This window comes from Gymnodraco acuticeps, unplaced genomic scaffold, assembly GCF_902827175.1.
Source record: "Gymnodraco acuticeps unplaced genomic scaffold, fGymAcu1.1, whole genome shotgun sequence".
Classification (NCBI taxonomy): domain Eukaryota; kingdom Metazoa; phylum Chordata; class Actinopteri; order Perciformes; family Bathydraconidae; genus Gymnodraco; species Gymnodraco acuticeps.
The window spans coordinates 851558-866085 of record NW_022992247.1 but is presented as its reverse complement, the minus strand read 5'-3'; the positions used below and the strand labels follow the sequence as shown (position 1 = coordinate 866085).

Genomic DNA, 14528 nt, shown 5'->3' with positions numbered 1-14528 from the left:
TTTCTCCACAGGGTTTTGGAAAATAGCTGGAAATAAGGTCTGTGGAAAACGCACCTGTTAGATAAATGCACGTTTTGTTCAGCCGGATAATGTCTACCCTACTTTTATTATTTTCGAATCAAATCTAATCGATAGATTTATGATCGAAAGATTTATGAAGACTGTAAACCGTGATCGTTTTTCTCGCGTCCAGGAGAGAAGCTTAAAAAGGAGAGAAGCTTAAAAAGGAGACTAAATGGAGTCTCTGAGAAGGTTCAAAATTGATACTTTAATTAATAAAAAGTGCGGTAATGTTACAAACAAGATATTGTTCAGTCAGGAGAGAAAGGCTGCAGCTTCCTCTCCCAGGTGGAGTAGCATGAAGCTGCAGCGTCGGAGACGACACTTGTAGAACCACACACACAGGTCCCGCGTCACGAGCACACACACAGGTCCCGCGTCACGGCGGCACGTGACGGAGCACGTTCACATGAATGTGAACGTCAACGCAGAGAATGTGAGTAATGTGAAGTGCTTTTACAGTTTTATTTGTTTAACATTAATAACAATTCCGGTGTCTTGAAATGAAGTGTGATTAGCCAACATGAACTATGATAGTGTTAAGGCAATACAAACAAACATCTGTTTGCTTATGATAGCTTCTAACCGTATTAAAGTCTCTAAAAACAACTATTCATTAGCTATAGCTTTCGGCAAAAGCATTAGCAAAAGCATTAGCTATGTTAGCATATTTGATCATTTGTTTAATGAAACTAGCGTGATTTTGGCAAGCCCAACTAGGTGTCATAGTTGATTAATTGAATCACTAATTACAGTAATAGTGTGAGTAATGTGAATCATGTTTTTTTTTTTTAAGTTAACAACTATTCTGTTGTATTGAACAGCCATACAAGCAACAAGTGCTAAATGTCATCTGTTAGCCTATGATGACTCGCTGCAAAACCAACTGTTAACCATTTTGTTTATTTGTTTAATGAAACTGTATGTTATGGTTATGTTATTTGACAGAGGCTTTTATCCAAAGTGACTCACAAAAAACATAAAATAACCATAATTAACATTAGAATTTCAATACAAATAGTTACATAGTCAAGTTACATTACTTATTACATTTTTAACAGGGTAATTACTCATCTGTAACCTACTACATTTAAAAAAGTAAACTTCCCAACCCTAATGATTAATTATAGTCAGCTAATTAATTAAACTTCAACGGATGACAAAAGCATGTCAATATGTCCACTACATTAAATCAGCAGTAGCCTAAGTTCTGTCTTCAGTGTAAATGCTTCTTTAATAGTCATTGTATTACAATTTGAATTCATTGTAAATAATCTTCACTGTGCTGACTGCCTGTTTACCGTTTATCAGACAGTGTCATCATTTTGACATGTTTTGTAATATTGCATGAGGTGTTTTAGTCAGTTATGTCGGCCTATTATGTAGGTTAGAATCTGTCGTGTCAGAATCTAACAATTAAGCCTAATTTATGTCTGTCTGTGAAATTGTTTCAAAATGTTCAGTTTGACCAATTAGGCTCTCTCTTTTTCAAGATGCATATTACAATCCGAGAGGGGAGATCCTTGCCGGACCTTCAACGGTGCACGACGTGTTGCAATGACTTCCACTGCCCGTTCTGTGTCTCTCGTTTATTCTCTCCAACAAAACACTGCAAGGTGAAAAGCCATCTCGAGAGCCACTTCCAGCGTGCAGTTCTCCATGAAGGTAAAGTTAGCTTACATTCTCTTGTGAAATGCAAATGGAGTTGCAATGTGTCTGCATTAAAAGCAGCCTAAATGTTATGATCAGTTCCATTTGAGCAATACATCAAAACAAGTCCTATGATTTGTTTGTGGTGACCAGTTACTTGATCCAGATGTTTGGTATTCATAATTTACACTTTTAAATAATATGATCACAAAATAATAATACTACAATTCTATGTTCTTATGTTTAAGGGTATACCATTCACAGATGTGGATTAAATTGCCGACCAGACTATCATTTTCACTGCTGCTACTGCCAACCCATGCATACTCGCAAATCTGGCTTTGTAAAGCACCTCGCTTTGTGCAAGGCAAAGCACTCTGCCATAACCCCCATCATCCCAGATCCAGCAATCCCCATCATCCCAGATCCATCAACGCCCGTCATCCCAGATCCAGCAATCCCCATCATCCCAGTGCGAAAGATGCAAAGGGTCCGTGTAGAGCCTGTACTCAAGAAAAAATGTCCCATATGCCATGTTCTCATGAATAATTTTTTTTTGAAAAGGCACATGGAAAGAAAGCACTCTGCCAAACAAAAGGACATAACCGCAAGTTCACACCTACCGAGTGAATGCATAGATCCTGAACATGGAGTCTATGCTGTCCACAAAGACTTCCATGGAACAAGTATTCCTCTGCATGTTCAGAATAAAGTGTGGGGAGAAAATCAGCATGTGTCTTGTGAAAATAATGAGTGCCAGGTGAACCTGGAGTTGGCATGGAGGAGTGGAATTAAAGCCTATCAATGTACACATTTAAAATCCATAACCTACTGTTCATCCTATGCCTCCCCTATTGAGCTTGATGAAGATATTCTAACGGAGATGGTGAACAACAAATGGTTTGGTGAAGATAAAAAGAGCCTCTGCCTCGTTCGGCAAAACCTTGCCAAATGTAACCACGTCCCTTTATCTGTGTACTCGAAAACTGGAACCCCGAAGACAACAAAATATGTATCCTCCATTTGCTGGAGGGAACCCTTCAGCCAATATTCAGAGTGCCACGACCAGAGAGGGAACAGCAGACCCCGCCTCACCCCCAGTGAAGAATCAGCAGACCCCACCTCACCCCCAGTGAAGAATCAGCAGACCCCGCAATAAAAATAAATAAAAATGTATTCTGAACTGAAATGCCTCTCGGTCAAACTGCTTGTTTATCTTTTGCAGGCTGGTGCATGAACACACTAACAGTTGTTTTTCAGTAATCTAGCACCTCTTCGAAGACACCTTTGATTTATTAATAATAATAATGAAACGAGAATTATGATACTGTAGAAGGAACAGTGTTTAACAGTGTTGTTTTCTTTTGAATAATAATGAAACGAGAATTATAAACATACCCAAAACTAAATTAACAGTGTTGTTTAATATACATATAAAAGACTATATTTTTGAAATTCATTTTTGAAATTCTCAACTAAATTAACAGAATATACATATAAACATTCATGTGAACGTGCAACAGAATATGGTTCCCGTCACGTGACGCGGGTCACGTGGGACCCCGTGACGCGGGACCTGTGTGTGTGTGGTTCCCGTCACGTGACGCGGGACCTGTGTGTGTGCTCGTGACGCGGGACCTGTGTGTGTGGTTCTACAAGTGTCGTCTCCGACGCTGCAGCTTCATACTATTGCCCAGGTGCCGGCCGTGCAGAAGAGAGACCACAAGCCTTCGTCTTTCCCGCTTGCTGCTGTTCGCTCCTCCTCTCTGTGAGCTGTAGTGACGTAAGGGACTTCCCCCCTCGTTCTTCTGTGCCCGATATCACGTTAAACAGAGGATTTCGACATTTTACATTCATTGCTTACTTCCACATGCCTTTTCTCCTCCTTATCTCTTTCATAACTTTATATGTAATACATGTTAACGGCGTCAATAGCCACTTTAATGATACTAATGGACGGTAGTCCCGGATGTCGTCATGAAGGATTTTCAGAATAAAAGCTTGGTATTGAGAACTTCCGTTTTTTTCCAGAATAAAATAGCATTTAAACTGACGGTATGTTTAAGGTACATTATGCCATAAAACATTGATTTGAATTTCTAACAAGACCTATTGTAATCCTAGTTTTTTTAATTTATTTTCTCTTTGATTTATTTGCATTGCATTTCATATTGAGCTAATCCAGCGCTGCAAAACATGGCAACATTAAGCCAGTCCCACACTGCTGCACGGGCACATGAACACTCTCTGGAGAAGCAAATACAATTTAAATGTAAAACAATACTTTACAAATAAATGGCTGCATGACATGAGCATGATGAGGACACAGACTTTGTTTTAAAGGGTGACAGAGCTCCTTGATGGCAAAACTTGATATGAAAAACAGACTTAGAAGGACCACCTACAGATTTTGGAATAAAGTGCACCAAGTTCAGGCCTGTTTAGGGTTTACTGAGGACTGACAAAAGTACAGAGTCCCTAAAGGTTCATGGAGAGGAAAAAAAGTATCTTGTGCGCACGATATACTTATATTATATAAGTATATTATATATATATGAGAAAGTATATTTCGTGCGAACGAGAAAGTATATCTCGTGTGAACGAGAAAGTATATCGTGCGCACAAATTAATAAAGCGTGGCCTCGTTTTATGTAAATTGAGGCCACGAATTACATCTCGTGCGCACAAGTTAATAAAGCGTGGCCTCGTTTTATTTATTTTTCTTTCTATGAACCCTCCAGGGCTCTGTACAAAAGGTATAGCAAAGGAAATTATTCATCACACACAGTAAGTGTAATAAGTCCATGAAAGGCAATGAACATGAAAACATATACAGTGGGGCAAACAAGTATTTAGTCAGCCACCAATTGTGCAAGTTCTCCCATTTAAAAAGATGAGAGAGGCCTGTAATTTTCATCCTAGGTACACTTCAACTATGAAAGACAGAATGGGGGGAAATAATCCAGAAAATCACATTGTCTGATTTTTAAAGAATGTATTTGAAAATGATAGTGGAAAATAAGTATTTGGTCAATAACAAAAGTTCATCTCAATACTTTGTTATATACCCTTTGTTGGCAATGACAGAGGTCAAACGTTTTCTGTAAGTCTTCACAAGGTTTTCACACACTGTTGCTGGTATTTTGGCCCATTCCTCCATGCAGATCTCCTCTAGAGCAGTGATGTTTTGGGGCTGTCGCTGGGCAACACGGACTTTCAACTCCCTCCAAAGATTTTCTATGGGGTTGAGATCTGGAGACTGGCTAGGCCACTCCAGGACCTTGAAATGCTTCTTACGAAGCCACTCCTTCGTTGCCCGGGCGGTGTGTTTGGGATCATTGTCATGCTGAAAGACCCAGCCACGTTTCATCTTCAATGCCCTTGCTGATGGAAGGAGGTTGTCACTCAAAATCTCACGATACATGGCCCCATTCTTTCTTTCCTTTACACGGATCAGTCGTCCTGGTCCCTTTGCAGAAAAACAGCCCCAAAGCATGATGTTTCCACCCCCATGTTTCACAGTAGGTATGGTGTTCTTTGGATGCAACTCAGCATTCTTTCTCCTCCAAACACGTCTAGTTGAGTTTTTACCAAAAAGTTCTATTTTGGTTTCATCTGACCATATGACATTCTCCCAATCCTCTTCTGGATCATGTAAATGCTCTCTAGCAAACTTCAGACGGGCCTGGACATGTACTGGCTTAAGCAGGGGGACACGTCTGGCACTGCAGGATTTGAGTCCCTGGCGGGGTGGTATGTTACTGATGGTAGCCTTTGTTACTTTGGTCCCAGCTCTCTGCAGGTCATTGACTAGGTCCCCCCGTGTGGTTCTGGGATTTTTGCTCACCGTTCTTGTGATCGTTTTGACCCCACGGGGTGAGATCTTGCGTGGAGCCCCAGATCGAGGGAGATTATCAGTGGTCTTGTATGTCTTCCATTTTCTAATAATTGCTCCCACAGTTGAGTTCTTCACACCAAGCTGCTTACCTATTGCAGATTCAGTCTTCCCAGCCTGGTGCAGGTCTACAATTTTGTTTGTGGTGTCCTTTGACAGCTCTTTGGTCTTGGCCATAGTGGAGTTTGGAGTGTGACTGTTTGAGGTTGTGGACAGGTGTCTTTTATACTGATAACGAGTTCAAACAGGTGCCATTAATACAGTTAACAAGTGGAGGACAGAGGAGGCTCTTAAAGAAGAAGTTACAGGTCTGTGAGAGCCAGAAATCTTGTTTGTTTGTAGGTGACCAAATACTTATTTTACCGAGGAATTTACCAATTAATTCATTAAAAATCCTACAATGTGATTTCCTGGATTCTTTCCCCCATTCTGTCTCTCATAGTTGAAGTGTACCTAGGATGAAAATTACAGGCCTCTCTCATCTTTTTAAGTGGGAGAACTTGCACAATTGGTGGCTGACTAAATACTTTTTTGCCCCACTGTATAAGGTTGAAGGAAACGAACATCAAGCTCAGAGTTTGGCGGCTCACACAGCAGTGCGACTGGCTGTTCCTGGATCAGCCTGGCATTCAGAGCCTGGACCTGTTCAACTGTAAACAACACAGCAGGGGAATCAGAGTCAACATTTGTGAAAGCATGTCCATACTTGGAGTTTTTCCCCTCAGTACCTGCACACATTTGTCACACTCGCTCACTCACACACACACACACACACACACACACACACACACACACAACACACACACACACACACACACACACACACACACACACACACACACACACACACACACACACACACACACACACACACACACACACACACACACACACACACACACACACACACACACACACCTGCATGCCAATGCAGGGTTTATCTGTAAAGCGTTTTTTCAGGCGCTGGGTCTGTTTTGGTGTCTGAGCATTTGGCCTTATTTCAGACACTTTGTGTTTTTCACAGATCTCTAAAGAGGCTCTGTACGGCAGTCACAGTCCAGTCCACACCCTGTCAGCGTCCAGCCGCAACCCCCTGCACAGCCTGCAGGGCTCCATGTCCCCCCCCATGGTCCGCTCCATGCCCTCCTCTCCCTCCAGGAGGCCGTATGGTGGGAGCACAGGGAGTAGGACTGGGATGGTGGATCCAGGAAGCAGCATGTTACCAGGGGGGGGGCGATCCAGCTCCCTGAGCTCCAGCAGCAGTGCCATCCTGGAGAGGAGAGACGTGAAGCCTGGTAAGAGACCTGCCGCTCACCATCCATCAATGACCAGTGTCTGATGACAAAACCAGTGTGCATGTTTCTACTCTACCTTGACTAAAGAAACACATGGGCTTTCTGCCTCTGAACTCTTAACAATCCGTACAATACACAGCACTCTATCCTGAGACCGAAAGATTGCTTACATTAAAGTGACAATAGACAACTTTTTTTTTACTTTAACTTATTATTATTATTATTAGGTAAATGGTGCACAAAGTAAAAGTAGTCATTGTGCAGATTGGTCCATTTCAGAATAATATATATGATATGTTTTATAATGATTGATCATGAAAGTGTTCTCAAAGCTGGTGAAGGTGCAGCTAGTTTGAATGACTTTGTATACTGCAGGGTAGCTTGAGGATTTACTCCAGGTGGAACTAAAGTCTGATTCAACACTTGATTATATTTCACATCATTCATCCACATCTGTGAAGTAACTAAAGGTATTAAATACATGTAGTGGAGTAGAAGTACAGGATTAACCTCTGAACTGTAGAAGTACAAAGTAGAACAAAATTGAAATACTCAAGTAAAGTACACGTCTCTCAAATGTTACTTAATTACAGTAGTACTTACATTTGTAGATGTACTTTACACCACTGGCTATCTACAAGTAGTGTGACAAAAATAGCAACTACGGAACTGTACCCGGAGGGAGGGCCCTGTCAAGGTTACATTCATCTTCTTGTTCATTGGAAAAACATCAGGCAGAAACTATGATACCAACGTCTCTGTTGCACAGTTAATTTGAAAACACTTGCAGTGTGTTGTTGATGAGCTAGTGTGGTTTTTTAAACAATAATGAATGATAGGTAATATTAACATAATATTAGTTACCCCAATGGGGCACCAACTTTCATCAATTAAGTCTCATAAGGAACACTAGACTACAACTATATTTGTTCTAAAAACATTGTATTTATGTTTTATGAACTCCAGTTGCTCTGTTTGTTAGCAGGCAAGCGGTTAGCTATTTGCTAACTTGTTAATGTAGTTCATTCAGGCATCTGTTGCTCTTGCGTCTTTGCCGTTAAAGGTAGTGTTCAATTATTATCCAGTGGCTCAATTGACATAAAGCTAATTCCCAACAGTGTTTAATGTGTATGGTAGCCCTGAGTTACACAGACTTCTTTACGTCTTTACGAGAGAAGCACCAACAATAACACCACTTGGAAACACATCAAATAATTTTGGAGTGTAAACTGGTTTAGCATCTCCCAGGTGGTGCATCGGTCGGCATCTGATGGTCGCTGATTCACAACATGACTGTGACAGATTTGAGACATTGGTACACCACCTATGTTGTGAGAATGGATGAACCCATCCCAGTGTTTCAGAGACTATGTAGTGCGGCGAGGATCGCACATACAAAAGTGTCATCAGTCATGTGTTTTGGCTTCCGCTGTAGCACAAAAACTCCAACCTCTGCTCAATTTCTGGGTACGTAGGGTTAAGGCTTCAACAAATTCACAGGAAGTCTAGAGCAACTTGGGTTTGAAGTTATACATGGGGAAGGTATTCCATTACTCTTTAAAAAGAGAGGTAAAAAAGAGGCAGAACAAGCATCTGTTCTGAAATTCATCTGGTGTGTGTGTGTGTGTGTGTGTGTGTGTGTGTGTGTGTGTGTGTGTGTGTGTGTGTGTGTGTGTGTGTGTGTGTGTGTGTGTGTGTGTGTGTGTGTGTGTGTGTGTGTGTGTGTGTGTGTGTGTGTGTGTGTGTGTGTGTGTGTGTGTGTGTGTGTGTGTGTGTGTGTGTGTGTGTGTGTGTGTGTGTGTGTGTGTGTGTGTGTGTGTGTCAGATGAGGACGTTGGCAGCAGTAAGGCCCTGGTGGTGCGTGGTGAAGGAGGACCACATTTCCCAGACTCCTATTGCTCCTCCCTGCAGGATGGAGGGGGAGGGGGTCGCTTCAGCTCCTCCCAGTGTAGTGCTCCCCCCTCTCTGCCTGCAGACATGGTGGATGCGGGGATCCCAGGGGGGCTGCAGCAGTACCGGGCCTCCGTCAAACCCCTGCTGATGGGCCACGGAGACAGCCTGCAGACCTGCTCCCTGCACAGGTACACACTGATCCAGCAAACTGTGGGGGGGGGGGGGGGTCCTTTGTCTCTTGCATGGTTTGAGACAGAGGTTATGAGCCCGATTCAGTCTGCCACCAGAAACTATCCTGTTCATATAAATGAAGGATTCAGAAGGATGTTAATGATCTTCCCGAAGCTACCAAAAAATAATAAGGTGTGTGTCAGGCAAGACCACGGCAACAGGCACAGCCACTACTCATAATAATAATAATACATTTTATTTTCAAGCGCTTTATCAGGTTTATCAGACACTTACACTTTAAAGTGGTACAAATAAATAACATAAAAAAAGATAAAAAGTTGAATAAAAAATCGGACTAATAAAACAACATTTAGAAAAATAACACAACATTAATCACACAAGCCAGAAAGGTGTGTTTTGGTCAGTGTCTTAATGGTGGGGAGGTCAGTGCAGTCTCTGATGTGTTGTGGGAGTGAGTTCCAGGGGGGGGGGAGAAGGCTCTGTCCCCCTAGGTTCGGTGCTTGGTGTAACCTTTAATACTGACAACCTGCCAATTGAGAGACACACACTGATGGTGCCACAGATGCTGACTTATTAACATCAAGACATGGGACACGTTGTGAATCGCGCTGAGCTCCGTGGAGGTGTGGTTTCCACAGCCAAACTCATCCTGAGAACACACAAAGTCACAGCTGAAGTAAAAACAATAAGTGTGGCTTGATATTGAGTAAGAAAAAGGTTGATAAACGCTGTGAGAATGGGTCTGCAGAGAGAATTTCGCCGCGATCCCAACTGTCTGTTATCAGCCTGCAGCCAGGGAGGAGAAATCAGCAGAGCTGCCGCACTGAGTGTGTGAGGAAGTCCGTGGATTGGTCAATTTGGACCAATCAGCGGGGGCTTAACGTAACGGCTCCGCGGACGTAACGTAACGGCTCCACGGACTGGTCCATTTCGTTTCGGAAGAATCAAATGGACAGTGACGTATCTCCAACGAGGCGTTTTGGGAGGTATTTTCTGTGTTAGAGTTTTACTCGCTACAGGGTGTACTTTGAGGGTTTTGACTCTGCACACTGTTTACATGCATAAAAACCTTCATAACACACAAGGGGATGGGTAATAACCGGAAAAGCATGACATGTCTCCTTTAAAGAGCAACTTGCAGGTTAGACACACCAGTGAATAAATGTGTAGGAAAATTATTAATACACTAGATTTTCAAAAAAATATACAGAAATATACACTACAGTGACATCTGGCGTTGTTTTTGTAAGACATTTTTACTTCCGCATGAAAAAAGCCTCCCCACGTGACCTCCCGCGTGTGACGTAACATGGGGGAGAGCGGCCGGTCTAACGTATGAATAAACATGGATCACAATGCTAGTTTTGTCACAGAAGAGGTTGGAAATATATATTCGAATGCATATGATTATAATTCAACCCAGTCTCACAGCATTTCGTGTTCACCAACACGATTTTTAATCTATTGAAGATCACGTGACATAGACGCCAGCCATTGGAATGAATGGTAAAAACAGAGCACATGGTGTAGTCCAAACGATAGCTGGGGATTCTGGGTAGTGTAGTGTCTTCTGCCATCCTTTACTCCGAAAAAATATTTGTTTCTCCGAATCGAAGGGGAAAAATACAAAAGTATTGCACACAATTTAAACCAATCAATGTTGTGTAATTAACAAGGATAATCTGGTGTTTTTTAGTCGATGAGTAGTGCAGATATCACTGTAAAATCAATCGACAGTAAGAGGAATACTTACTTCCGGGTGTACAATTCTCCGTTATCCAATGAGAATGGACGCTCACATTGCCTTTAAGGGCAGCCGACACAAACGAATGCCGTGCTTCCATGAGCGTCATTACCAGTAGAAATACATTGCTTTTAAGATCGTGCTGTGCAACACGAAAAAAAGGGGAAAATCGTGTTGGTGAACACGAATCAATAGATTAAAAATCGTGTTGGTGAACACGAAATGCCATGAGACTGGGTTGTATAATTATGAGCCTGCTATGTGTCCAATAGACCAGGAGCAGCCAAGGATTAGAAGAAATAACGGCCATCGGAGAGAAATGGAGCTGTGGTGCGAGGAGAACCAGTGGAGAACAGAGCAGCTGTCTTGGTGAGTGACCGGCGTTATCTAGAGTTAATGTTAGCTAACGTCAGTCACACCACAACATTGTAAAGTGAGCTATCATATATCAGGCTATAACTAAAGTAGTATTGATAATATAGATACGTTACTGGCAGGACTGTTGATACTGATCCATAACAGAAACTAATGCGCAAGTATCAGCCGTATCTCGCGTTACCTAATGCAACTCCACACTACGTCTACGGTGCTGTGTACCGGAGGGGAGAGAGAGAGGAGCGAAGGGGAGAGAGAAAAGACATAGGGAGTAGTCATTTCTTTACAGCAGACTTATGAATTAGTTAAAACAAAATCAGGCCTATCGGGCTTTACATAGTGAGTCCACTTCTCACAGCTTGTAGTACATTTCTCCAATTTATGATTGACAAATGCTGTCATCTTTTCAATACTGTAAATATTCATTGAGATGTCCGTCCTTCCATTTAGAGTCGGGCTATCCTTCGATAACCATTTCCTGGTTAATGCCTTTTTAGTGGCAACCAGAATGTTCAATAAGTATTTGCCTTTTCTCAACCATGTCTGTGGCAAATTCCCACAGTATAAAATCTTGATCTCTAGATGTATTATGTCTTTTAAAATGTCTTGTAAGGCATTGTGTATGTCCTTCCAGTAGTCTTTGATAACTGGACAGTCCCAGAATACATGGGGTCCTTCTCACTTCGGTTAAATGGATTCCTTGCGTCCCTCACTTGCGTCGTTTCCCTGCCTCTAGTCCCTCCCACCAGGGAAGCATGGAGGGACGCAAGGAAACCACGAGAAGCAGGAAATGAGTTTTAAGAGCAATGGAACGTCCTTTCCTCCGGAGCGTCACGTGAAGCCACGTCCGTTTGTGATGACGCTGCACAGCTGATCGTCTGACAGCAGCTCTGTCCCCGTTATTTCCACACACACCCGCCTCTGTTAGTACACATTTACTGACACAAACATTTGTATCATCTGTTGTAGACCCAAATAAATAAAATAAAATAAGAACTCATTCTCAAAAAAGATAAACGCCATTCTTAAAATGTATAAACGAATAATAGTTGGATTAATATTGATTAGAGTGCACAATAGAAATAAAATAATTGAGAGAAGAAAAAGAGATATGTTATCTATCAAAACCCAGTTAGATTAACATTCATTGGATTGCACACTTTGTTTGTTTGTGTGGATATGTAGCACATTAACATTTTTTATTTAAAAAAGAAAAATATTTTATTTATAGTTTTCAGGTTTATGTAACAGTTAAACATGACAACAACAAAAAAAACAAAACATGTAGCATAAAAACGCAAAGCATCCCCCCTCCCCCCAAAATAACAAAACAAAGACAAACAAAAACAAACAAAAGTCAGTGCCTAAATCAAAACACAACGAGATACTACACATACACAGTGTTACTGTATATCCAGAGGCCTGTTGGCTAACCAGATGATATACCTATGGTGGCGTCAGTGATGCATCTATACATTCTAAATAAGGCTGCCAGATCCTCAGAAAGGTGTTATATCCTTTTCTAAGACTATATGTGATCTTTTCAAGAGGAATACAACTGTTCATTTCTGAAAACCATCTATCAATGAGGAGAGGAGAGTCAGATTTCCATGTTAGTGTTATGCATTTCCTAGCCACACATAAAGCAATTTCCATACATTTAATTTGGGATTTAGTTAAAGATCTATTGAGACTTGTGAAATCACCCAGTAAGCAAAGCTCAGGATCTAAAGGGAAGGTAGATCCTGTGATCTTGGTTAAGGTGTCACACAAGTCGTACCAAAAGCACCTCACTTTTGTGCAAAGCCAGGTACAGTGTAGGAAGGAGCCGACCTCGTTACCACACCTGAAGCACATCTCTGACAGCTCGGGCTTGGATCTATGTAGTTTCTGTGGGGTGAGGTACAGTTGATGGAGGAAATTATAGTGAACCAGTCTGTACCTGGCATTAATAGTAGCTGACAAACTGTCTTTACATAAATCTGACCAGAGCTGTTCATCAATTGCTACATCCAGATCTGACTCCCATCTCGCTCTAGATTTGTGTAAACCTGGCTTTGGGCCCTCATTCAGCAGTAAAGAGTACATTTTAGAAATACCTTTGTATACATTTCCCTCATGAAGCAGTTTCTCCACATCAGTCAACACAGGTAAAGTTATCTCAGGGCCCAGGTTGGCTCCAAGAAAGGATCTTAACTGAAGATAGCAAAAGAAGGTCTTGTTGGACAAGTCATATTTCCTCTTTAATTGTTCAAAGGACATGAGGAGTCTTTTTTCGTAGCAATCTTCCAAATGTTGGATCCCCTTATGATGCCAAGTTTCCAGAATCTTGTTATTGAGAGTCATGGGTATGAGTTCATTTTGTCTCAGAGGTGACTTTGGTGACAGTCCAACTTTCAGTCCCAGACTTCTGTGAGTCTCACACCACATTGTAATCAAATGCCTTAAAATAGGGTTGTCTGTCTTCTTGGATATAGTCCTGGGGTTCCATTTATAAATAAAATCGCAGAACACTTTTTCTTTCAGGGGGTGCAATCCAATTTGTATCCAGGATGGGGCACCATCGCCCTCAAAAAAGTCTGAAACAAATCGCATTTGAGCCGCCAAATAATACTTTTTAAAACATGGTAATCGAAGGCCCCCTGATCTGTAATCCCACGTTAATTTCTCCATAGATACCCTGGCCACCTTACAGTTCCATATAAACTGTCTAACATGTTTATTGAGGGTTTTAAAAAAAGTTTGAGGCAGTTGAATGGGTAAGGACCGGAAAAGATACTGTAGCCTTGGTAGTATATTCATTTTTACACAGTTAACTCTGCCAATTAGAGTAATGGGTAAACTCATCCACCTTTGTAGATCACTTTCAATTATATTGAGCAATGGGAGGTAGTTCAGTTTGTATATATTTGTAAGGTCATTATCTATAGTTATCCCAAGATATTTTATATTATCAACCCACTTAAATGGGCTTGTACGTTGATACTCAGTGTAATCAAAGTTAGTTAGTGGAATGATTTCACTTTTCTCTTGGTTTACCTTATATCCTGAGATAACACCATAAGCATTTAGCAGGGTCTGTAGTTTGGTGAGGGAGTTACCAGGGTCTGTCAAGTACAAAAGTACATCATCTGCCAGGAGATTAATTTTATGATTTGTCAGATCCACTCTAAAACCCTTTATATCAGGATCCTGTCTAATTGCTTGAGCTAGGGGCTCAATAGCCAAGACAAAAAGCCCTGGAGACAGAGGGCAGCCCTGTCGGCTTGATCTACTCAGGGGAAACGCGGCAGAGATCTGACCATTAGTACTCATTTTGGCCCGAGGTTGATGATAAAGAGTTTTAACCCAATTAATAAACAACTGACCAAACCCAAACTTGGCCAAGACTTTAAATAAATATGGCCACTCCAGCCGGTCGAAG

At 41.6% G+C, this 14528-nt stretch overlaps 1 protein-coding gene and 1 long non-coding RNA gene across 4 annotated transcripts in view; both read left to right on the top strand.

The window, feature by feature from the left end:
* si:ch211-207d6.2 (sickle tail protein) overlaps window positions 1-14528 on the top strand; it is a 179196-nt gene that overhangs the window by 61817 nt on the left and 102851 nt on the right. For all 3 annotated transcript variants that reach the window (XM_034206392.1, XM_034206390.1, XM_034206389.1), the window contains exons 5-6: window positions 6630-6900; window positions 8726-8981. In XM_034206392.1, coding sequence (XP_034062283.1) covers window positions 6630-6900; window positions 8726-8981 — 527 coding nt within the window. The remainder of the gene's footprint in view (window positions 1-6629; window positions 6901-8725; window positions 8982-14528) is intronic.
* On the top strand, window positions 350-1819 carry LOC117540008. Its single transcript, XR_004568100.1, has 2 exons — window positions 350-496; window positions 1554-1819. It is a non-coding gene; the product is annotated as an uncharacterized LOC117540008 (long non-coding RNA).